The following is a 25,787-nucleotide window of genomic DNA, read 5'->3' on the forward strand; positions in this document are numbered from 1 at the left end:
GTTAATTCCTTTCTCCTAAACATTGAAGATAATCTCCCAGGAGCTCTGATCATATTCAAATGCGTTCTGTTGTCTGACAGTTCATTTTTATCCTTAATCATGATCTTAACCAAATAGCTAGATCTTAAACTAGGTGCTTGTCCATGTGTCTCATTTGAGAGATGTTAATGAGTTGTTATTGTGGGGTACAGTTAGGATTCCTTGGATGTCGTGCTGCTGGCTGCTTTTTATTTTGGAAAACACAGCTGGAGGAGAAGGTACCTTTTCTAAGATTGTTTAGTCGTTTCATTCAGTAAAAAACTCTTCCAAATTCTAGCTTAGTCTCCAATTGTACTGGATATGTGCCCTCCCAGTAAAAATACTTGTGGAAATTTAGATGCAGACAGCAGTATCAAACCCAGTATATTTTGAGGAAAGCCTACTGAAGCAAACGGCTTGCAGTAATGAATTATTAACAAATGCTTTAAGGAATGAAACAGCTTTCAGATCGCAACTATGCATATTACTTGGAAGTTTGGATTCCTCTTTTTGGCTAGAGCATGTCAGATGAGCCCCCTTTAAACGACCATTTCCTGCACTCCCAAGTGTAAGCAACTGCTGCAAATACAAAGCACTGTAGCTCAGCTGCTTGCTCAACTTAGCCACTAGGAACACATCACTTTATCTTAATAAATAAGGAGCTTCTCATTGCTGTGCTGATGTTTAAAACCCTGAGAAGCATGGCTCAGCCACCTGGGAGAATGCCTGTCCTTCCTTGGTGACTCACTTTCTGGGGCCATGAAGTGGTTCTGTCAGAAGAAGGAGCTTTTCCTGCAGTTTATCTACCTGGCACAAGACATTCCTTGCCACATCAAAGGAAGTGAGCCCTGCTCTCACCTTGCTCTGAAGTAGAAGGAACCCCCAACTCTTTGGATTCAGCAACTCTCAGAAAAAAAAGCCTACATAGTTTATGACTTAAATCCCCCCAAATCTTGTCCTTTGGACAGGACTGGAAGTGGAAAGCTTTCCTGCGCTCACATTTCAGGAAGAACACAGACAGAACAACGTTAAGTTTTTAAAACTGATGCCTGTAGTTTCCCAGTACTGTTTGCTTTTTCCGTCTGACTGCATCAAACAATTGAAAAACACGGAAAATCAATTGAAAAAACAATTGAAATACACTGAATTTTATGAACAAATCGGTGGACTTGTACAGAGTTTGCTATGAGTAACTGTGTGAGCTAAACTATCTCAGAGTTTTTCTAGGAAAAGAGGATGTACTGAGAATACTCCTTTCCTTGTTGGGTGTTGGTATTATTTTTAAGAGTGCATAAATTAAGGGAGCTTGTATTCCAAGTGCTACTGTAGTTTGGGTAGAGATCTTGTATAAATGGATTTTAAATCTGTTTGCAAGCTACACCTTGTAATCTTCTTAAAAGGGTTTTGACAAGAGAATTATGCTTATTAGTACCTGTCAGCTAGCGCACAGTCTTTTAAAAAAAGGTATTGGTGAAAGTCACTGGAGAGCTTTCAAAAAGGAGCTGTTGTAGTTGGTTGTGGTGTGAAGTGGTAAGAGCATGTCACGGTGATGTAGAAGCAGCCATATACACCAGAGAGTTATTATGCACATCTGCAGTTAAGTTGGAGTATAAATGAGGATAGAGATTTAATCCCTCCTAGACTTAATTTAATACGAAAGTTGAGAGTCAGAGACTCAATGTGAATAGGATTTGGGATTCTTCTATGAGACAAAGATTTGGATTCCTGACGTCTTTGATTCCAAAAAGGAGTCACTAAAATTTCCTCTTGGAAGGAGTGCTTAGACTGTGGGTGTAACAATAAGATGATAAAGGTCATGTATATGCTTACTTAGGCTTTGTTCATCATGCAGATCTTACCTGATTTCAGTTGATTTAGAAGAACTGGGTAAACCCCACTGAGTAAACAAACGTTTTTGGCAGTTAAATTAGCAGCCATTTAAAGGGGTGACAGGCCCAATGATCACTGACAGTTGTTAACTTCCTGGTACCCTTTATACATAAATGATTTCTGTACCTGGTTTCCAGTATGATCTAAGAACATTCTGTGATTCTTTCTGTGCATTGTGCTAGGTCCACTATGAAAGGTTCTTCTAATGCCGTCTGTTAGCACTTGGCTTACCCGCTGATTTATAGTGTTGGGTGATCACATTTAAAATATACGGTATGGAGTTAATTCACTTCAGATTCATAAGTACGTAGTAGTTTTCTAAACCTGCTACCTTGTTGGAGGGAGTTCCACCATTTTATTTTTGTTGAAATCTTTCTTTCTTTCCTTCTTTTCCAGTCATATGTTTTAAATATTTTGCTTTTTTTTTTTTTTTTTTTTTTTTAATCCAAGAACTTTTTGTGTATGAGAGGAAACGGGATATCATAGAATCATAGAATATTCCAAGTTGGAAGGAACCCACAAGGATCATCGAGTCCAACTCCTGGCACCACACAGATCTACCCAAAATTTTAGACCATGTGACTAAGAGCACAGTCCAAACACTTCTTAAAGTCCGACAAGCTTGGTGCTGTGACTACTTCCCTGGGGAGCATGTTCCAGTGTGCGACCACCCTCTCAGTGAAGTGAAAAATATACATTTTATGTTGAATATACATTTTATGTTGAAATCCTGAACTAATTGAATTCAGATATGTTTGCTTTTACTCAGTTCACTACAATACACCAACCTTCTCAATCTTTTAGATTTCCTCAACACCAGAGTCTTGTCCTCTAGCTTTTTTCAGGATTCATTTGTCTGTGTGTGTTTGCTTTGTTTTGGGATGGGTTAATACTCTTTAGTGAGTTTGTAACATGCAGGTGGGAATGTTTCTCTGATAAAGCTGTTGGGAACTGTTGTCCTTTGTTTTCTTGCAGACCTTTGGAACGTTCCAGTGAAGATGTAGATATAATATTCACACGACTGAAGGAAGTGAAGGCTTTTGAGAAATTTCATCCAAACCTTCTCCAGCAGATATGTCTCTGTGGATATTATGAAAATCTGGAAAAGGGAATCACATGTAAGAGAGCATCATGTGGTGAACTATTTTATGTAGATGAAGTTGCAATTTAATTTGGGATTGTCTCCAAGAGATTGTTGAGAGAGCACAATCAGTGGAACGGCTGTAAAAACGTTTACAGTCTCAGTCATGAGGGCAGGCAGGACTAAATTGCTGCTTGCTCTACAAACATGATATGTGGTGAATCTATGGTAACAAGGCACACATTATTGGATTTAGAACTCTGCCACTGTTTTGTTGAAAGATTAGAAGCAGTCATTGCACTTATGCCTCATTCTTCCCCTGTAAATGTATTATTGATCTCCTCTGTAGATACTTTGTGATGTCAGAGACAGAAGCGTATCACTGAGGCATATCACTAAGTGTGTATGGTTTACAGTCACTCTGGATTATAAAACACATGTGCCAGATGAAGCTGTGGTGGTTCTGTAATGAGAATGTGCGAGTTCACAGAGTTGTACCAGGGGAGTAGCTGACAGAGACCTGTTCTAAGTGATGTTTGATAAAGTCTCTGAGACCCCTCTGGTAAATCTGATGCACTTTAGGTACACAGCAGTGGGGTTTGCTTAGAGTAGTGGAAATTCTGCTACTCTGTAATTGCACTGTTGGAATAGCTGAACATCAAACAACTATAGTTGTTTCTCAGCCAGAACTTACTGATGGCAGTGGAAGCTGTATCTGCATTCAAAGATTATAAATTGCAAAGGTACCTTGTTTATTATTCAGAAAGTCTTTTTGTGTGTATGTGTGTTCATTAACTAAATAGCAGTAAAAGAGAAGCAAACTGAGAAAGAGCGAAGCAGTTCTGTGTGCTTTCATTGGTTCATTAGTCTCTTGATGGTTTACTAAAATGTGTACTTTCCAGTGTCACTGGATATATTATTGGACAAGTAAGTAGTTTGATAAGGCACGTTCTATAATTCAGCAGTGACTAAAGTAGTACAGTAATATATGGGAAAATGTTTAATGTTGCTAAACTTAAAGAGATACCTCTTATTTACAATATTTCATCTTTCCAGTGTTCCGTCAGGGTGATATTGGAACAAACTGGTATGCTGTTCTGACAGGATCCCTGGATGTGAAGGTTTCTGATACAAGCAACCACCAGGTAAAATAAATTGCTCATTAAAACAATCCAGTTAGTAGTGCAACGAAAGCTTAGAACTTATGTCAAGGTAGATAACAATGAGAGGTGTTGTACAGATCATTTTGCTTCTCCACCTGTCCTTTAGCCTCAGCTATCCTTTGTTTATGGAGGCAAATCATGCTGGTGATATCAAGAAAACTGAAATGTGGAGCACTGAAAAAGAGTCAACATGTGAATATGAAACAGAGCTCATAGTCTTTTCTCATAGTGCTGTGTGAAGTTAAGCTAAAGATTTGTGAATTGTTGATTGATGCCCTGGAAACATTTAAATTCAGTCCTGGTTCTAAGAGTTCAAACCAAACCCACCCACGGTGCAGTCTGATAACAGCATACTGCAGTCTCTGCTGAAAGAAGGGGAAGGTATGATAGTGATAACAGAGTACTGAAACGGCTGCTGTGTTAGGCCTGGAGGTAATACCTATTCGGTGTAAAGAAATAGAAGAACAAGTAAAATATCAAATAATTGCAAGTGATTACTCAATACCTTGGCACTCCTGGATTTACAGAATTTTGAGTTTTTGAATTTTTGAGAGTTTTGAATAAATATGAATAAAAGGTTGAGATGGTATTGTCAAGCTTTGGGACATGACAAGGCTTTTACGAGACCCTTTCCTGTGCAGATCTAAAGCAATCAGGAATATTTTCTGGTGTTTGCCAAAAGATGGCGCTGCACCGTTAAGGACCTATTCACTGAATCAGAAATAAATGTATCCACATAAGCTTTCTGAATGTGGAAGTTAAGAATCTGTTTGGAGTGTTGATTTGTTCCATTAGATGGAGGTTTGAACAGTTCAGCCTCTTAAGAAATGTAAATATTTTTTCTGCTCATTCAGGTTCACTGCATTTTCCTGCCAATGGGAAACTACAGATCTCCAGTTCGTGTAGTTCTAGTTACAGAAATTATATTGTGCAGTAATTTCTAAACCTTGTGTTTCCTTTTCACAGGAACAATGCACTGAATTCTTACCACTGTCTAGTTGCCATAGGATACAGCCTCAGAGCCGGAAGGATAGCAGCTCGTGCATTTACCATTCTAGTGCTGGCGAGGGAAGAATTGGCGGGTGGGGACACTGAAATAATGTCTTAGCCCAGTATTTTCTCTGGTTTTGCCCCAGTTTGGTGTTGGTACCATGTCTTTGCTTTTGTTCCTTGTTCTCCTGCTCCTTGTCCTGACTTTAGCTCCTGGGTATCCTGTTCCAGTTGTGCCTTAGCTTCCTCACTGGGTTGGTGCTAGCCATTCTTGAGCTTTGGGATAGAAACTTAGTAAAATTCAAATCTGTTTTACTCCCACCATTATTTCTCCAGGATGGTCACAATCTCTCAGCTGGCAACTGTTAGCCAGATTTCAACAACAGCTTTTCCTTTGTTGTACCTGTTCATCAGACTGGCCTGCAACCAGACAGGTAATTGGGACCCTCCAGGGATTCCCTGATTTAATGTCCAGAACCAACAAACTATGTTGCACCCTTAATCCACAGGTTTGGCTCTTGTCCTTTCACAGTCGTAGCAGATAATCTTTCGAAGAACCTCAGCTCTGCTACTTAAGGATTTACTGGGTATCAAAAGCTGTCTGTATTCCAAGCATCTATGGGACTCAAACTGCATTCTGCTCTTTCACAGATATATGGAAATGTTGCCTTCCTGAACCCCAAAAGCCAAGCCATGTTCTTGCCCCGTGGTGTTTGCTTTCATTTATCAACATTCTGACCCAGAAACAAGGTCTTATATGGAGCCCAAGACGTTAGGTATTTTCCTTAGTGGATGTCTTGTTCACAGCAAAACGTCATTGTTCAAGGCCAGCTTCCACTTACTGTTTAATGTATGTCTTGCTCTGTCTTCAAACTTGCATCTGCCTTTGTTGCTTGCTACCAACTTTTCTTTGGATTTTCTTCAGCTCTTGGACCAGTCTTACTTTAGTTTTCTGCTCCCGTTGGAGTTAGAGAAGTTTGCCTGATCATACAAGTTCAAAACTTCGTAGTCTCATGTAAAATTGTAAAAAGAATATGCAATATATTCTAGTGAAGGAGAAGCTAACTTTTGTATTTAAATTCCTATTGGTTAAAAAGTGTTTAGGCATGAATATTAATATTTTAATACTTAAAGGAGGTTGTAGTTGATGACCTCTTAAGTTTTCTTGCAGCTTGAATTACCCTGCAATTGTATGATGATGAGTATAGTGTTAATGTAAATATGGTAAATCAATTTTATCAATTAAAAATATTAGTCCCTCTTTTACTAGGTGTTTGTCTGGCTAACTAAGGAACTTGCATTTCCGTGAGCCTGGGAATAAATCTGTTAGGTGGCAGCTATTATGTACTAATTCTTTATGCACTCACATTTGGAGCTTGGTTGCTTTCTTCCACTGAGAGTACAGTAAAATACTGTGTATTTTGTGCGTACTAAGAGTTGATGGCCTTTGCTCCTGCAGAGGCATACAGTTACATGTCTTGCACTGGAAATTAGATCTAAATGTTCTAATGAATCAAGACTTCAATGTAGCTAGTGAAGTATAAATTCATAAAAATTCTTTCTGCACATTAGCTTACTCATGCAGATACCTGTGATTATTTACAGGAAATGTTAGTAATACTGATGAGGACCAAGTTGAAAATTCATATAAACAGAAGTGTAAACATTACCTATGATTTTCTGTTACAAGAGGCGGGACTATTCTTTGTAATGTTTAAAATGTTACAATAAACATACATATTCAGGGTCTCGTAGATAAACTCTCGCTTTCGTCTTGGTTTGGAAAACCCCTTTTTGACTGATCACAAACCTGTATTATGTCACAAGAGGGCAGTGTTAGAATATATAACAAACTGAGTGCAGGCACTGTTTAGTACTGAAATAGCTAGTTTGAAAATCATATCGAACTATTTACTACATAACTATTTTAAAGAATTTGACCAGACCTATTAGTGTTATTTTTGTTTCACTGAGGCAGTAAAATATTCTAGCTGCTGATGATCATGGCAGTAATTTCATTTGCCATTAACACAGGACAGCACAATTAGAATACAGAGATCTGACAGGATTACCCATCCTGGCTGGTGGCTGGTCTGCTTTCTGTGCAAATTACTTATGAATTTTCAGGCTGTTTAACAGCCAAGAAGAGACTGAAGAGGATTTATTTATTTTTTTTTTTTCCCCAAGGTAGAGGTAAGTGTAATGAACTGTTTGGTCTAGCCTCAAGATGTTTGTAAAAAATACCCTGATAAATATCCTACTTAAAAGTTACATAAGGATTTAGTAAGTACCCTTCAAAATATACAGATTTAGCAGCCTATTTCTATTTAGAAAGAGGTTTTTACCCTCAGTTATAGGCAGATTCTGAATTTATTTTTTATTTGGCAATGTTATCTACCCATTGTTACAACCAAGATATGTAGTAATAGAACTTCCTTTTTGAGATATACCTAGTTTGGTGTTGTCTTAAAAATACTGTCAACTGCCTCATCTGTGTTAGTTTTTGAATTCTATTTTGAAAATGAACAGGTTCTGACAGACGAATGTTCATAATGTCTCAGTATAAAGCTGGGAATAAATGCATGACAAAAGTATCAGTATGACATCTTTGCCAGATTCTGCAGCATCGTGTTTCACTGGATTAGATTCAGAGCCTTTTACCCAGATGATTAAGATTTATATTCCTGTCTGATAAAAGGGGAAGGAATGAAGAGAAGAAAGGCAAATATCAAATAGTAATTTATTCTACAGTTTTTCTGTAGTCTGCCTGCTGAATCACAGTGTGTGTTGGGAGCCATTGCTGGTTATCTATGTTTGGTGGTGATTTTTTTTTTGAGCTAATCAGGTTTTAAAAACAGACCAAATTGAACCAAATTGACTTTACAAACAATTAGCCTTTTTAAGTAAAGCTTTAAAGGAGGAGCTGTGGGTGACTGGGTAGTACAGCAGTGTCAGTTGCAGGAAAATGCAGAGGACTGAGGATCAAAAGCCAAACAAGTTGGTATTGCTAGAAAAATTGGCCATGAAGAAAGAGATACACGTGTCCATGTAAGAAAGGAAAGAGTTTCCTGGATGTCTCCAGCAGAGGATAAAGGAGGTATGTGATAAGATGAAGTGGAAACAAGGGAAGAAATTTAAACAGGACTGTTCTTGCAATGCTTTTTTTCTGAACATAAATGTAACATTGCTATTATGTATTTCAGGGACAGCCTATGTGAAGCTGAGACAGGTTTGTATTGTAGCCTGTAGTGTAGTGCAAATGTGCTCAAGCTACCCTTAAATTGTTTGTTTTGAGCATGAGAACTGCTCTACTTGCTGTAACGCAGATTAGGAGGACAAATGTACATAGCTGAGAAGTCGTGTGTGTTAGCCCATGCTGAGCCCTACAGGGTCATAGTTATATTAATTTTGATTTTGAACTTAGCTTATGTAGATTTAATACAGAAAAATAATTTCAGTTCTGTCTGACAGATAGCTAGGAAAAAGGCCAAGACATTACAGGTACCTTTTACAGAATCAGATGGGAATGTATGGAAATAATTAATGTTATTACAGTATAGATAATCTGATCTGTAAATATTTTAATTAGGAACCAGAAGAGAACTTGTTCACAATCTTTCTTGGAGGGTAATGTCTCCTTTAAGTAGATCACCTTGTCTTTTATAAAGAGGATGGCCTAACATATGTTGTCAAACTGCAATTCTAGCATGGAAGGATATTGCTGTGTTATCTTTAAAAGTAGTTTGATAAGGATTTCCTTTCTGAATGATGACTGAAACATAGTCCAGTGGAGGTAATGGAGCAAGAAAATCACTTCATAGAAGAGATAATTTACTTTCACATGGATCTTTTGGTTGCTCTGTTATGAAAGGAAATTTTTGCTAAGGACAAGCTGAGCTGTGTCAAAGTAATAGTACACAAATTTCCAAAATGCCATCTTTTTCAGATTTTTAGTTAATAATGGAGATGGTATGGAGTCCTGGAGGGACACAGATACAGAAGCAAGATGAAGGTGCAAAGTATGGGAAAATGATGAAATTAAAAGTAAAGCAGACTCATCAGCTCCCTTATTCAAAATATTGAATACACTTAAATATTTTAATAATTTTATATAAAAATAAATATTTAATATATTTATATAATATTTTAATAATTTTTATAACTTAAAACATTGAATAAACTTAAATATCAAAGAAAAATACCCAATCTCTTTCTTCCTAACACAGGTAATTTCTTTCATATTTTCATTTTTTCCCTCTGACACCATGACTTTCTTCACCCAGAGCACAAAAATTCTGTATGTCAGGTTGGAAAATAGTGTCACAAGTCAGGGAGGAGCACGCAGGGATGTCTCTTATGATGGGGGAAGGAATAGTGCAGAACCTTGATTTTCTGATTCTTATCCATAGTTTGCTCTGACAAATTCAATAATGTTTTAGATTGATTGGGGGAGAGGGGGGGATTTAACAACTCTTTCACCGCAAGTGTCTCATCTGTCACTGACAGGCAGTGCAACCAAATGCACAAACACTGTGATTTGAACGCTACCATTCCCATAGTGTGCTCAGAGGACAGATAGCAATGGAAACAATCTCATCTTTTTTAAGTCTTTAATACTGCCTTTTGAATAGCAGTGTGGATTTTAGCTGGTTACCAGCAGCTAGAACCCCCTGCTGCTTCTGGGATGGCAGAGGGGAACAGCAAACTGAGTTTTGAGCTGCCAGCAATCCTCCTGAAGTCTACATTGAACAGCAGGAGATTCTTGAGTGTAAGGTTAACAGGCATAATAGGAAATGCACACCTGATTCCCTAGGAGGCTGGAGATGTATAAATTGAGGGCAGAGAGAGGATAGGGCTCTGAAGTCTTGAAGAAGGTAGATGGGCTTGCTCCTTAGCTAGCTGAGAAACTACATCTATATGGAGAGCAATGATAGCTGGGGGAGGAAATTAAAAAAAAAAGAAAAGGAGAGAAAAAACTTTTCACTTGATAGAAGCCTGGACTTTTATTTAATGAAGATAGGTAGGACCATTCCATCTCCTTGACCTAACAACCCACAATGTTAATTTATTTCTAAGGCTGAACTGCTGCCTCATCAGACTTTCCCTTAGAAAGTGGTTCCTTAACCAACACCTTTCCTCTGCTCTTCTTCTCTATTCTGTTTTTAAAAATATATTCTCTAAGGTTGTAAAGGATCAAAAAAGTGAAGAGTTTCTAGAGAGTTTATTTGGAGGAGCAAGGGGAAAAGGAGTGAGAAAGAAGTTTAAAGATGTAATTATTGCTTATAATCCACCTAATGGAAAGGTTTCTTTTTCTGCTAGACTGTTTGGTTATTCAGCCCTAAACAGAGATCTTTTATCTGAACTTTCTAAATAAAGTTGAGTATAATATATTGGAGACCTAGAGATCAAATCTGACATGAGCAGTAGAGACGTTTTCTTTGTAGCTCCTTTGAGTGCACTTTTCTGTAAAGTAGCACGCATATAGTGGTTCAGGTCTGAACGCAAAGCTTCTTAAAGCACCGTTTTAGTGTATGGCCTGTATTGTAGGCTGTTTGTAGAGACATACATTTCTTGGGCGCTCATTCCCAAATATTCTTTTTTTTCAAACAGCGCCTGTTCATATTTGTCTTCCTTGCAAGTGTATTTCTGACAGTTGGTAAATTCTTCCTAGATCTTCTCTAAAATGTAATTGATTTTGTTTTCCTGAACACATAGTTTTATATGGTAATATCTGTGCAAAAGCAATTTTCTATGGTTCAGGGAACTGGACTATTATGGGCATTTGTCTTTGTAATGCAATTATAAAGCTACTAACTTGATCTTAATAACATTTGCCTATTACCACTTATTAGATGCATGAAAGGAAAACAATGTGATTTTAAACACAGAAAATGATGCTGAAATATGTTCATGCATCTCTCCTGGATTATCAACCACTAGGAAGGAGTGGATGGGATGACAAAATTTTCATTCATTTTTGTAGCCTTTTTATGAATCTTACATTTTAGAATTAAACTATATTTCTAATGTTGTGTCAAGTAAAATTAGCATGCATTTTTATGTTTATGCGTTTGTCTATGTACACGTATAACTTCCTTAGTAAACTGTGACTCGCTTCTGTGTAAATTTTTAGTACTGTTACTATTTTTATTTTTAAATTACTCAGAAGATGATCAGTTAAGGTCCAGCTTAGAAAGAGATTTAAGTAAATGTTGAGCTACAAGCTGCTGCTCAGGAGCATAGCAACTTGTAAGCCTAAAATAGGACATGAATCTAAAACTCTTTATTCAGCAAGGTACTTAATTTCTATCAGTCTATTTATTGACTTATTTATTTCTGCTGTAGCTCATAATTTGTATTGGAACTGGCATATAGGAGTTCCTGGCCAACATGGTTTGACATCTTTTCCATCACATTAATGGCACGTGTTCATATAGACCTTTTTGAAGTGTACTTTACTGCATGCTAGGGACCATCACAATTAATCTAGACTTATTCCAGTTAAAAGTTTACGTGAAGTATCTGAATTATGTGAAATTAACTTAATTTTTTTTTTTAGTCACTGGACAAATGCATTATAATTACGAGAGAATATTATAACTGAAAATTAAGTTTACTAAGAGAACGTAACACTGAGATTTTCTTTTTGATGAGGGTAACTTGTATAGGGCAGAAATTTATATTCTAAGATTGCTTTTCTGATGCTAGTTATCTTCTGATCACCTCTGACATTTCTAACGAATTTTATCATTACAGCAGTCTTTATAGATGAACAGAGGTCATAACTCTGTTCCAAAGGTGAGGGTGATTCTTGTGCCTTCTGCTTTGCAGCAAGATAGGTCTAATCTGAATGACAGTCACTTGCTTCCACACTGAGGATTCCTTTGCTGTTAATCAGCATATTGTGGGCTTTTGTTTATTTCCTTTGGTTTTGGTACTCTTTAATTTTTTTAAAAAAGAAAATTGCCAAAGAATCTTAACGTAGTACCATTAGCAAGTGTGACATAAAGACTCTTATAAGAAGTACTGGAATACTTAACATGTCCTTTCATTTTTAATTAAAGGATGCTGTGACAATATGCACTTTGGGAATAGGAACTGCCTTCGGAGAGTCCATTCTGGATAACACTCCTCGCCATGCTACCATTGTTACCAGAGAATACAGCGAGCTCCTTCGAATTGAGCAGAAGGACTTCAAAGCACTTTGGGAGGTAAATTCAGGTTTATTTGCAGTTTATGTAAGAAAAAATTAATGAAATGTAAGCTCATTTATGGCCCAAGCAAAGGAATAGTTCTTTTTATTTAGTTTGGATAAAGAAGTAAACAGACTTTCCTTTTTCTAGTGATTCATATTCTCCATGATTCCATACTACTGTATTGCTTTCTTGTAGGCTTCTCCTACTTTATTTCTTCTAATGAAATAATTTATATAAATTCCACCAGAAATTTCACCTGTATACTGCAGGTGCTGCTGCTTTCCCCTCAAACTTGCTTTTGTTGCATGCATTTGCCAGGAGAGTCTACCTTCACAATACTCTTGTTTTAAATTACTCTCCTTTACTCCTGTCTCTGCAGCAGCTGCAAGGGGTTTGAAATCAGCAGGTGGATAAAGATCATTTAAATTAAGTTACTGGTAACGTGTGAATTCTCTTAAAACTTTCCTTTCTGGAGAACATACAGCTGAGGTTCTTCACCCCAAGCTTCTAGAGCAGACTGGAGGTAATAAAATCTGTGGTTAGGTTTTCACACAGCTGAACACTGTCCCCTCATGAAGAAGCTCTAGGAGGTTATGGGAATCACTGGTGTCATATCTTTGTGCACCAATTGTCCCTGGTCTTCATCTCTGAGGAGAACTAAGAACGGTGAACAAAGTTATTCATTGCTATTATAAGACTTCCATGGTACTCCAAGAATGCGTAGGAAAAGGTACTGTTTTGTGTTGACAAGAACTTGCTTTCCCTCTTTAACATCACTGAGTTAGCATGGTACTATCTACCTTGCTCCAAAGCTGGTTTAAACCACAAGGGAAAATGCATCCAAAAATAAACATAAAAGCAGAAGGCTACACCCTAGGATCTTTAGTCACGCACATCCTGATGGATAACTGTCTTGCTCCACCCTCCGATAGTTGGATTCTTTTAGACAGAGCGTGAGTGAAATGAATGTATTTGAGCAGTGTTATTGTTACAGAAGTTCTCTGTAGTTCATCCTCAAGTTTTGTCCTTTCACGCAGTTGCAAATTGATTCAAGCCCAGACAGGAAGGGAGTGAATCTGCTGAGAGGTGACTTATTTTTAGAGGTCTTTCCTACCACAGTGAATTACTCAGCCTTCCTTGCCTAACACACAAATAACCAATTTCCTTTTGTGTGGAATAAGACTATGTTAGAAGTTACTGAACTTGCTTTGAGAAACATACGATCTTGACTAAATGAAGAGCAGCTATTGCTTCGGTATGCGGTAACTTTGGAGAGAGGGAGTCTTGCCCCTGTAAGGTCAGAATGAGTATTTTAATTTTTATTCATGTTCATCAGCACTTACACATCTTGTCTGGTAAACAGTAGCGTAACTTGCTTCCTGCTTTCATCCATCTGATGGTAATTCAGGTTCAGACCTCAACAGACTTCACTGCTTTAAAATTGTATCTTTAGGGGAAACCTGCTTTCTTACTGTCTTTATTTTCTGAACACTGAATGTTAGTTTTTAGTGAGCTATTTTAAAAACACATCCTCCGTCAAAATTGAACAAATTTTGCATATAGCTTCAGTAGAGTGCTCTTCGGGAAATACATGAATGAAATGGCATGCTGACTTAAATGTAGTGGTGTTTAGTGTGACTTCTGAATAAGGTTTATGTTCATCAGAATCAAGGCCACAGCTCTCAGTGGATTTTCATGTAATATCTGTTTGTCTTTTGAAGGCATGTCTAATCTTTTGCCTTATCTCAAGGTACAAAGTAGTCTTAGGCTTCATTTTATGTGTCAGGATTATTGCAGTAGGAATTATGGAGACACTGTAAAAATACATTAATGAAAATGAACATAGAAGGATTTTTTCAGTTCTTTCATCCATTTGTGCGTTAAGTACATTATTTATCAAAGTACGTTATTGAATTGAATGTAGATATTTTGCAGTGTAACATAGTAGGCAGCATTTCAGAGAGACAGCCTTTCCCTTGCCTTTGGCTACTGAAAATACATGTTATACTATTACAGGACAATGTTCTCACTTCTGTGTCTGGTAGATTTCTGAATACTTGGATATTTTTGAGGAATACTAGGAATCTCATGTAGATGTCAGTACTTTCTAATGCACTTTTTCACCATTGACTAGTCCATATCAGAAATTCTTTCTGGTTCATTAACTGAGAGATTAGATTTAGTCTGAGAAATGAAATACTGGAAAAAAGGGGGGGAAATCAAAGAAAGAATCAGATAGTTTAGGTGGCTGGACATGAATCTATCAGGTTGATTTATGGTATACTGCTTTGTCAGTTCATTGTACTGTAATCAGTTGCAGAAGTCTTTGCAGTGATCTACTGATTTCCCATAGGTGAGTATAGGAGAGACATAAAATTATAGTTAATAAAAATAAGACTATTTAGCTTTATAGGGAGGATGATCATGTGATATAAAACAGCAAAGTGCTTGGAGACTCAGAAAAGTATGAAAAGGTGGTTGTGGCTGTATTTACCCATAGCTGTATTTACCTGCTTCGTGTCACACTCTCATTGACTGCTCAAATTCTACCTTGATGACTTGTCTCTCTAATGTGGTTTTATTTGAGAAATGTAAAAGTGATCAAATTGTAGGAGCCTACCTTTAGATTATGGCTAGAATACTGCATTCAGCAATCTCTCAAATAGTCATCTTGTCAGAATAAGGAAGAACTATTCCATGGTATCAAATACAGATTGCAAATAAAGATGTGAAAGGACTCAGGTGTGTGGAATTTGTTGCCTTGTGCTGTCTGCAAATCTTCAGCTGAAGAGGAATTCAAATTTGTATGCAAAGAAACAGCCAGTGTGAGAGACACTGAAAAATGAAGTGATGATAGGCAGGCAGATTTTTTTTCCTAGACTAACACATGGAAGGAGGAGGAATATAAAAAGTCCTCCCCACTAGCTTTAGAATATGACAGTAAACACAGAACTGGCAAGACTGTGAACAAAGCTTTGTAAGTAACTAACATTCTACCTTCATACCTTCTGTGTTAATACTGATGAAAACATAGAAATGAGTAGCAGGGAAAGTTTCCAAAGTTGTTGTTATATCAAGATAAAGTGCCAGATTGCAAACCTGTTTTATCTGGTGCAAAGTGAGCATATTTCAAGTGAATGCAGTGGAATTGCTTTGATACACACGAAGCTAAGTGGGAGCAGAGCCTGGCCTGTAGTACTGTTGTTACATTGTTTTTTGGCTACTTTTCTAATAACCTTTTAGGATCTTTTCTTTTGTTTTACTTTGTCAAACATTTCAAATATTAACAAGTGATGGTTTGTCTGGAAGAGCAGATTTAAATGAATATGGAATGGCATTCTATCGTCAGTAGTCAGATTTACATCAGAACAGCAATGTTAGTCAGCATATTAAAACAGTGACTTCTGCTTTTATTTGGGTATATGAATTATTTAATCTTACCAAAAAAAATGCAGATTTCTGTGAACGCTTTTTTTAAGACTTTTTATTTTTTTTTGTAAAGTAATCTTCCTGGCCATTGATGGTGGAGAAACATGACTAGGAATTAGCCTTGATTTTTTTTCACTTCAGTAACCTGATTTTTCTTGCTGTGATAAGCATGGATGGAAGCAAACAAGTCTTTTGAGAAGAGTCTTGCTGTAATGTGTTCTTTTTTGGAATTATGACCAAAAAGTTTGTAATAACAGCACAGCACGTTATCTGAAACAAAGCAGACAATTACATACAGTGTTCAATATCATCCATGAGGCACAATTTCTGTAAAAGATCAAGGGATCCAGTTGGTTTGAACTTTGCAAGTTTCTCTTTCTTTGTCTTTGTCTTTCATTTAAGGTGCCAGATTGGGCACTCAATATACCCCTTAAGCAACAGAAAAGACTGAATAATAACAATTTGATTAGAAAGGTCTGGTCCTTCTTCATGTCTATCTGCAACAAACTTTCCTGATACTTGTTCTTGCATGTTATTCCTACAGTACGTTTGTGCCCCAGCTTCCCAGTTTATTCCAGTTCAATGCTATTTCAATAGCAACATTTTGTGGCTATATCATTGGTTACCGTAAGGAGATGGATTAAGGCTTTGTGGAGCTGATTTCTCTTAACTAGTGTGGTGTTTCTCTTAGATGCAATTCTGTGTCACTGTAGTAAAGCCCATCAGTTTGAAGCCCCTATTATGCCAGACACTGTGCAAAAAATATATTATTATTCCTGTTTACTGCCCCTGTAAATGTTTGTGTGTATTAACACTTCAAAGAGTCTGAAATTATATTGCAGAAAGATTGACTCTTTTTGAGGTTCATTCTTGGGGAAAAAAAAAATAGAAAAATCCAGCAAGCATGTTAGTCTCCCTGTTAAATACTGCCTTCAATGGTTTTCTCATATTTTATCATGGTTAGAGGTAAAGTTGAAAAATAATGGATTCATCCAGTTTTCAAGAAAAAATATTTTGATTAGTTCCTAAAATACTTAAATTACAGAAGAGCATCTGACAAACTGGAATGTATACACTTAAATGCTGCAGATGTTTTTGAGGCTGCATTTTTTTTCTTGGAAGCTTTACTGCCAAACTTGCATTTTCTATAACCAGCTTTTTTATTAGCAAAGCAAGTGCTTTTCATCCTCAGCAGTTTGTATTATTAAATGCAGTATCTCTAAGCATGATGTGCTAAATGGGAAAAAACATCTATTGCAAAACACAACTGGAAGCCTATGAATATTTTTTCAGGGAGCAAACTTCTGGGCTTTCATTAGTTCATTTTTATTAGGCAAAATCTTTCAGAAGAATCAACTTTTGAAGCTCATGAAAAGTTTTTTTTCTTTCTAAATATACATTTTAATGATCAAATATATGTCTCATTCTTATCTTTCATAGATAAAATGCGTAACAGAGTTGTCTTTGTAGAGTGTGTGTGTGTAATCTATCATCTCTATATAGTGTGTGTATATTACTGCATTGAATTCATCTTCAGCTTGTCAAACTTCTGTGTCAAATTGTCTGGAGCTTCGGTTTTAGCTGCACTTGTGGTTGGCGTGGTCCTTTATTGCCTTTGAAACGAATACCAAACTGGTCAAATGCATAAGGCTTTGGCTGCAGTTCTAAACCTTTGGATTTGACACACTATCTGTTCCTTTATTCAGCTGTGAGGTTGATGTGGAGAGATGGTTTTTCAGACTGATTCTTTCTAATATTCTGTTCAGTCTCGTCTCAGCCCTTCTCTTCTTTTCAAATGAGACCTCCTTTTCCTTCCTTCCACAAACGGTTAATTATCATCTCTCATGAGGTATCTATGGTATTTATTTTGTTTACCTCAAGTTCTTCAGAGAAATAGCAATCCCTTAGAAGCTTCCTTTTAGCAATGAGTTTTGTTGTTTATGTTGCTTCACAGCAATGGATATGGTTGTGTGTTTCTCCAAGGCATTTCTCTAGAATGCGTGCTTGCATGCTGCATTTGAATGGGTGCTTTCTGCCTGTGTTATGTAAGGGTTAAGGCAAATAATGTGATACCATTTATTAGATCAATGGATATGTTTTAACATTGATGTTTTGAAAATCCATTACCTTAAACCTGCTGGCATTTGAATAATAATAATAAAAAAATCTATGACAATAAGATCTGTGGCAGTGGAAGATCTTTTGCAGATTAGCACACACTGAAAGCAAGACAATTACTTTTTTTTTTTTTTCTGACAGTCTAGAGTTTAGTTTATTAAAATATTTTGTGAAAATATTGTAAAAATGTTCACTCTTATGTAGCAGGAACAATGTGACTTAGAAGACTCACTTAGCACAATATGAATTCCTCCTTCCTTAAGGAAACATTCCCTTGAATGAGCATTCAATAACTTAAAACAAGCTACAACCAAGACCAAAAGAAGTTGATTTATTAGACATATGGATTAATTAATGTGCTCAAAAAGAAACTGCCCTATGCTTACTTTAGGGCACATCTGATAGATGTCTTTCCTTTTCCTGGTCATAATCAGAGTTGTAAGGTTCAGCATTTGCCCTTTCCCTTAGCCTGGTTCCTCCCCTCTTTTCATCCATGGTGAAATCCTACCTTACTGAAGTCAATGAGTGCTTTGGGATTTCAACCCAGGTAATTACTAATTTCTTTCTTCTCCTTCTATAGTATGCAGCACAGGCTGTGAGGTTTAAGTCCTCTTTACCCTCTTCCCTTCTGTGGTAGTTTCTACCCACTGATACAGCTGATGTGACGTGAGAGCATGAGCCTGGGATTTCTCAGATTATTTCATGGCTTAATAGTTTGGGGGTGCTTAACAAAGTGGTCAACCCAATAGTTGTACTGAGGTGTGTTGTATCAAAGTTTTGCAAACTCCACACATCCCAGAGGTATACTTAAAAATGAAAATACAAAACACTGTGAGCTGAACGTGGAATATCTCCCTTGTCAGAAAATAAGATTTGGAGGATCCAGCCTGTCATCTGTGCTGGTTGTGGCCACTCACAGATATCAGGAGCAGAAAGGGTTTCATAATAAAATATATATGTCTGCTCTTGAATCAATCCTTGTTTCAGTCTGAGTCTTGGAACTCGAGCACTTAGAGTTCACAGGTTTATTGTGCGTTGCTGTAATTCTAGGAATTCTGTTACTCATGGAACTCATGGAAGTCTGTTCACTGGCAGTGTGAAAGTATCAGGCCTGAATCGTGCCCTGAGGGCCTTACAAGTCCTCTTAAATGTCTGAATCTCATGGGGATTTATGGACAAGCTGTTCATGGATATATTTATTTATTTCAGTGAGTGGTTGTTTATGCCATAAATATTTAAGAACAGCACATAAGACATGGTGGCCCTCTAGTGCATATAATCCCTGTATTTTTATACCTTGTAATGAAGTGGATGTTCACAAAGTTCATGTTTTTATTTAATATTTCTGTTTCGGGGTATTGTTGAAATCAGTGGTTTATCAGGAGGTGTGAATTCATACCATCAGCATGGTGTGATGCTGAAAGCTTTAATAAAGCTTTTTCCTTCATCTCGTGCTTGATTAGATAATGCCACTAGTGTGCATTTCCCCTGAACTCTGCTTAAAATAGCTTCTCAGTTAAATTGCAAATGAAGAAGTTAAAACTGAAACAAATGGAAGTTTACACCCTAAATATCTCTGGTGTAACTTTTTTTTCATTTTAAGTTACGTTGATAAAATTTTCTTGTTCTTTCAGGCGCAATACTTAGGTCTCAGCCAGGCTCGTATACCATTTGTTTGAGGGTGATACATAATCAGCATTTAAAATTAAATCTTGCCATTCTGCATTTAGCACTTACTGATATAATTAAGCTTGCTTATATCTTAACCTCTGACCATTTCCTGAGTAATTTCTATTTAATTTTGTATTCCACCTCTCACTTGACCTTTGAAAAATATCTTTTCTGACAGCCAACACAAAATATTTTCTTGGAGTATTAACCACTTCATTTTCCAAAATACTTAAACAAGCTTTATTCTGTTATTTTTCCCCAAACCTGAGTACAGGTTAGTGAAAACAGATGAAGTATCATGGTTTTGTTTTAGTGTAACAGAAATTTGCCACGCAATGTGATTTTTATATGACCTGGTCTTTGAGAAAGTGAGTCCATCAGAGAAATCATACTGTTCTGAAAGGACTGAGTTGTAAGGGAACTTGTTTGAGTTACTTAGGCTTTTATGTTTAATTCTCTCTGGGGATAATGCTGGAGACTCTCAGTACAATTAAGGGAAGATTAAAAGCTCAGTACAGGCTTATTTTTTCCCTTCTTCCTCTCTGCCAATACCCTCTGAGCCTGTATCCTCTCTAAAAGCATGGAACGTTTTTCAAAGGTCTTTTTTCCTTTGCCATTATTTCTCAGGCAGTTTTCTGGTATGCTTCTCTTCCATACGTTGAGGGAGGAATGTGGTTGTCTTTGTTTGTTACTTTTGATCCTGCTATTATTTAATGCCAGCTGATCTCCAGTAAAGAGATCATTGGCTATTTCTCCTTAGGTTTATCTGTGATATTTAGATCACATCAGGTAACCAGGGATCGCCAAGCAGCTAGGTAATATTTCTTGCATCATTGATGAGAATTATACCATTACTTAGTGTTTCATAGCACATTGGCTCTGCAGACCTAAAAGGAGTAAAATTGGAGTAAAAGTGTGGGCAATAAAGTAGATATGTCTGGATACACTGATGGTATAGTATCTTTGATTAGTAAAAGTGCCGTTTTACATAATGTTTTTTTTCAAAGAGATACACTTCAATCTGAGCAGGTAGTAGTTGGTGCATTTACCTCTGCTGTCGCAGTGGTACGGTCAAAAGATTACTTTGAGACTACCGCAGAAGTTCACAACAGAACTCTGATTCTGCAGGTTGTCTGCTGTGTTTACACACGTCTGCCATATGGAATTTCCTTATAGAGTGTGTTACTTCCATCTGATCTCATAAACAAAATGTACCGTCTCATTTTATTCTGAGACAGACTTTTCCTGTTTTAACAACAGGAGGAGGATTCTTCTGCCTTTTAAACTTTCCAAAGAGCTTTTTGGTATTACTTCAGATAATGATGCATGCTACCAGCCAGCCCAGAAGTATTGATACTTGAATTGTTGTCAACTTTGTACTCTCACATTTTGCAGTGCTACAAAGCACCCTGCAATGAAATTCTGGAAATGCTCTAAGCTGTAGGAATGCTAGGAATACAGATTTTACTGCCAGAGAAATTCTGTAATGAATTAATATTACAGGGGCATCCATACTATTAATCCAAGTATCATTACAGAATGGTAGGTGAATTACCTTTCCTGGTATCCATTAACAGGACAATGTCTTTAGATGAGAATTGAGTTAATCTGTAATGAGAAAAATGTAATGACAGGTTGTGTTATCCAGAAGCAGACCACAAATTATATTTTCCCTCATCCTTTAACAAAATAATTCATTCTATTATTAGTGTGCAATAAACTATGCTTTTTAATGTGAGAAGACAGCAGACCCCCAAGAAACAACCCTAGCTCTGTTGCAAGGAGTCTTCACAGAGATGGAGAGGTACTTTTTATCTGCCTATTCCACTGATGGGTTGTTGAACAAAGGCATAGTTTACCCTTTATGATGGTGTGTATACATAAAAATAATACCAAATGTATAGCGTGAAATAGGTTCTTGACCGTGATTGACTACTGACTGTTCCCTATGCCCATCTAGTGCAAAGCTTTAGCATGTTTCTTCTGTCCTTGCCAACTAACATTTCTTTTTAAGTATATCTTTATTGCTAGAACTTTATCTTCTTTGTTTCAGTCTACAAACGCATATCTTCATTAGCTGATAATGCTGGTGCCATATGTACAAATGAAAATCACTTAATGTGCTAAAGAGCTTTTTACAGAAGGAAAAAGCAATTCTTATTTTGAAAGCTGTTAATAATGAATGCTATCTTTTTATCAGACGTGTTCTTTAAGTGAACGCTTTTGAATGCCCCTTTTGTGCAAGTAGAATTTGCTATACGAGGTGCTCAGGTGACTCTCCCCAGAATCAGATTGTTCAACTCAATGAAAATAAACACAATTGTGTGGAAGTTTTGATGCTATAGAAATGAAAAATTTCATAATGTTGCATGTTTAATTTTCAAATTGTAAGCAGGGCACATGTTGCATTCCAGTCATGAATGTGCTGCCTTTTGGCAGTTGTGTAGTAGAAGCAGTCTTGGCATTTTTCCTGCCCCAGCAGTGCTCATCCAGGCATTAGCAACAAACTGTTCTGTAAGAGAAGTGAGGGAAAATATCCTTATCTTGTTAGATGCTGTGCATGGTGAGATAGCAGCAGCATAGATTAAATATTGTGAGGCTTAGAACAAGATGGTGGACTTCCATTATGCTGTACTTATTTTTAAGAGGATGCAGGAAGGTGCAGTGTTCTTAAACCAAACCTATCCAGTTCCAGGAATTTCACTGCAGTAATGGTCAGTACAATTTGTTGTGCCTGTAGCAAAGGGCTCTGCGGCCTATGGCTTCTGTCGCCTGCTGTCACCTATGTATTGTAGAAATTGAATGTGGCAGCATAGCAAACTGCATAAATAAAAACCTGTCATGTCTCCTGGTTAGTTTTCAAGAGTAGCACTGGTTCTGTCCCTTCTTTTGAAACTAGAATGATGTCTTTATTTAATGTCATCTTTATTTCTATTTGCCTAAGACTTCATTTTTTGGTTCTGTCTGTACTGCTTTCATGTACCTGAGATGACTTATTTCTGTCCTCACTATTTATATTCTTAACATGCTTGTAAAAAGCTGTCATGTCTATGTTTTGTCATCACTCTAAAAGAAAATTTTACATATGTTTGTGATTGTCTCCCAGAGTACTCACTGGATGTGCTTAAATGATGTCTCCCTTGAATTTTTCCAAATGGATTTTTTTCCTAAGCATTTCTAATTCTCTGGAGACTTGCATAAGATATCATTTTCATGTTTTGACCGGTACGTCTACCTCCTTTTCTAGTGTTTTCATAGTATGTTATCAAGTTGTTTATTCTCCCTTTGAGACTATGAGTAAAAAAAAAGTAATCAAAACCTAGCACTTTCGTACTTCTGTAGACACCTCCTTTTTGCATTGCCGTGTTTCATTACCTTTTATTTTCAGTCATTTAGGTAATTTATAATTTGTATGACAGTAGTTCTACCCAAGGCATTTTCATTTTTTTAGGTGAGCTATCACTATTAAATATTTTACTGATATCCAAGAACGTGATCTTTGCCTCTATCAATATCTACATTGTTAAATAAATAAGTAGAATACGTAAAACTGAACAATCCTCTTCACACTAAATACTGTTGCTTACTCTTAACATGGCAAAAGTATTAATTTCTGCACGTGCCTGTTCTGGTGGTTGTGGAGTATCCCTTTGTGCCGATGTTGCAAGAAAGCAGAGGGAGTGACCCCAAACTCACCTCCAACTTTGCCTGTTTGCTTCATGCAGATTTTATTCTTCAGTCAAAAATTGTGTGGCTCTCTGCGTACTGGCAGATAATCAAGGTCAGGAAGATAAAGCAGAAGTATAATAATTATATACTTTATCTTGCAGAACATACAACATTCAAAGCATGCACATTTGACTTTGACTAGTTGAAATTACAGATCCCCTCTATGCAGGACAAATCCCCTTCTATGCAGGTAAATATTCAAGTGAAAGTACACTAAGCAACTTTGTTCTGTTTTCAGCTCCTGCAGGCAAATTTGCTCATCGGAAGCTTGGTTATAAATTTTGTGCTTATCCCTCTGACGTGGCTGGAACAAGTAACTCTTGTTTCTGTGCCCGCTTAAACCTGATAGCGGTTGGCCTCCTTGTTCATTTAATATGTTCTTACAATGGCTTTGATTTCCAAGATACAGTAATGTTAAACAAACATAATTCAATTTTTTGTAACGCTTTGTTACCAGGTCTGTCTCTTCTTTGGGCTTTTTACCAGTGTGTGACTGCCTTCACTTTTTGCAGCATACTTCTCTGTGAGTAAACTGCCTTATTCAGGCCTTACTGACTAAGATTAGACGGTCGTGCTAGGAATGAGAAACTCATGGAATTTTTTCTGCACAGAAAAGTGAAAGCAATAGGTATCTTAAGATCTTTTAAACAAATCCAGACTTGTTAGAAATAATAATGATAAACAATTAAAAGAATCCCCTGCTGGAAAGAAGCAGTGCACATAGCATGTCTAGATTTACTTCCTCCTCCTGCAACTAAGTTTGGAATAAGTTATCTCACAATATCTAATGAACAACTCTATGGCATTGATCTCTGAACAAGAAACCCATCCCACATTCACTGCAGGTCATGTTACCCCTTTATCTACGGTAGCTGTCTACCTTTGCAAAAAAACATTTTTTCTCTGTTCTCTTTACCCAAGCTGGGTTTTGACCTTCTCTAAGGTTTGTTTGTTTGTTTGTTTTTCTAAATGTGGTCTAAAACATGTCTTACAATGGCCTTTATTCATGGGCTATCAGAAGCTGAATGTCGTTTCATGAGGCCATGTCTGTCCATTGAACAGATGCAGCATTCTCACTTGCAATTGAGGAATCAATTTCATCTGGCTGGTTTGAAGGCTTTAAAACTAAGTTTCTCTCTTGGCTATTAAAAATACATTTAAGGATAGATTCAGCATGTCAAAGATTCTTTAAGGGAAAGCAAGAGATAAAACAAGCACAATGTTACGTTGCCGGGCAGTCGGTTTATAACTGTCATCCTTTATTTCATCTCCAACCTGCAGTCTGATCTTGTGTGGGAAGTGGAAGAGGACACTTCACAACACTGCCACTGAAATGCAGGCAGACTTGTAGGCCCATTTTGAGAAAAGTGAGAAACTGAGTTTCATTGTAATACTTGTTGTTCTAAGGAAGAAAAAATAGGCTGATTGGTAGCTGCTCAGAAGGATGAGACTTATGCTTCCTGTTATCGTTTGGCAAGCGTGTTCTGCAGCCCATGGGACAGCATATAATCTTACCTACTTTGTTCCTGATCATTGCTGCTTATGTAGCCCACCTTGTGGCCTGTGCGTTTTGCAGCTGGAAGACTCCTCTGATTTTTAGGGATTGCTGTATTTCAAATCCCATCTCAGATTTTCTTTTGAAAGAAACGTCCCTGCTGTTTTCTCTTGCAGAGAGTGCCTTGAAATGTAAACTGGATACCTGGAGTTAAAATGTTGCTACTGATTTATTTTCCCTAAGCTATTGATTATGTGGTCGTCTAGTCACTAACGCCAGGTCTGTACTGCTGGCAGGGTTGTGGGGAAGATGTCAGTGTTACTCTCCATGGGAGGAACGGGCTGTTGCTGGTTATATAGACTCCCAGTAGATTCCTGTGTTCTTACCTGTTGAACGCCTAAGATGTGTCCAGCTCTGCTATGCTGCGATTGTGATTTCTAGCTGCAAAAAGACAGGTTATATAAACCCATCTCATGAAGACTATTAGTCTTCTGCTGCAATTTTTTTCAAGGCATTTAATTTTACCCTCTTGTTTCCTTATATATTCTATCTTCTCAGTTTGCATATAGATTATATATATATTTACTGAAGGCTTTTTGGTGGTTGTTGAGTGGTTGCACATGCAGATATATCATGTACAACGCTTACTTGAACTCAGACTCTCAGCGTCTTTGGAAAGTTGCCTTTTGCCGTGCTTTTTCTGGGGCTGCAGCACAAGTGGCTGAGTGTCCTTTTTGTGTTGGGACTCTGATTGTAGCTTAAAAAAATCTGTGACTTCTTTTTTGCATAGGTTTTCTTAGGTTTTAGATTTCTGCCAAACTATCATATTATTGATCATTTAACCTCCAAAAATCTTCCTGCCTGTCTCAATGTAATATTTGACATTTTAAACAGATCAGTTACTTGCATAAATAAGCACCAGCACCCTGCTGTCTTATCTTAGGTTTTGAGAACACGCATTTTCCTTACCTGCATGTATTTATTTCCTTGAAATTGAAGTGGGCTTG

General features: G+C 37.1%; 1 protein-coding gene across 4 annotated transcripts in view; it reads left to right on the forward strand.

Moving 5' to 3' along the window:
* Positions 1-25,787, forward strand: part of RAPGEF4 (Rap guanine nucleotide exchange factor 4) — a 148,188-nt gene that overhangs the window by 8,827 nt on the left and 113,574 nt on the right. For 2 of the 4 annotated variants that reach the window (XM_035332469.1, XM_035332470.1), the window contains exons 2-4: positions 2,884-3,026; positions 4,046-4,134; positions 12,207-12,353. In XM_035332469.1, the coding sequence (XP_035188360.1) occupies positions 2,884-3,026; positions 4,046-4,134; positions 12,207-12,353 (379 nt within the window). Of the gene's footprint in view, positions 1-2,883; positions 3,027-4,045; positions 4,135-12,206; positions 12,354-18,391; positions 18,433-25,787 lie in introns of those variants that run through there. The other 2 variants (XM_035332472.1, XM_035332473.1) reach the window with 2 other exon arrangements.

Source organism: Oxyura jamaicensis, chromosome 7 (genome assembly GCF_011077185.1).
Source record: "Oxyura jamaicensis isolate SHBP4307 breed ruddy duck chromosome 7, BPBGC_Ojam_1.0, whole genome shotgun sequence".
Classification (NCBI taxonomy): domain Eukaryota; kingdom Metazoa; phylum Chordata; class Aves; order Anseriformes; family Anatidae; genus Oxyura; species Oxyura jamaicensis.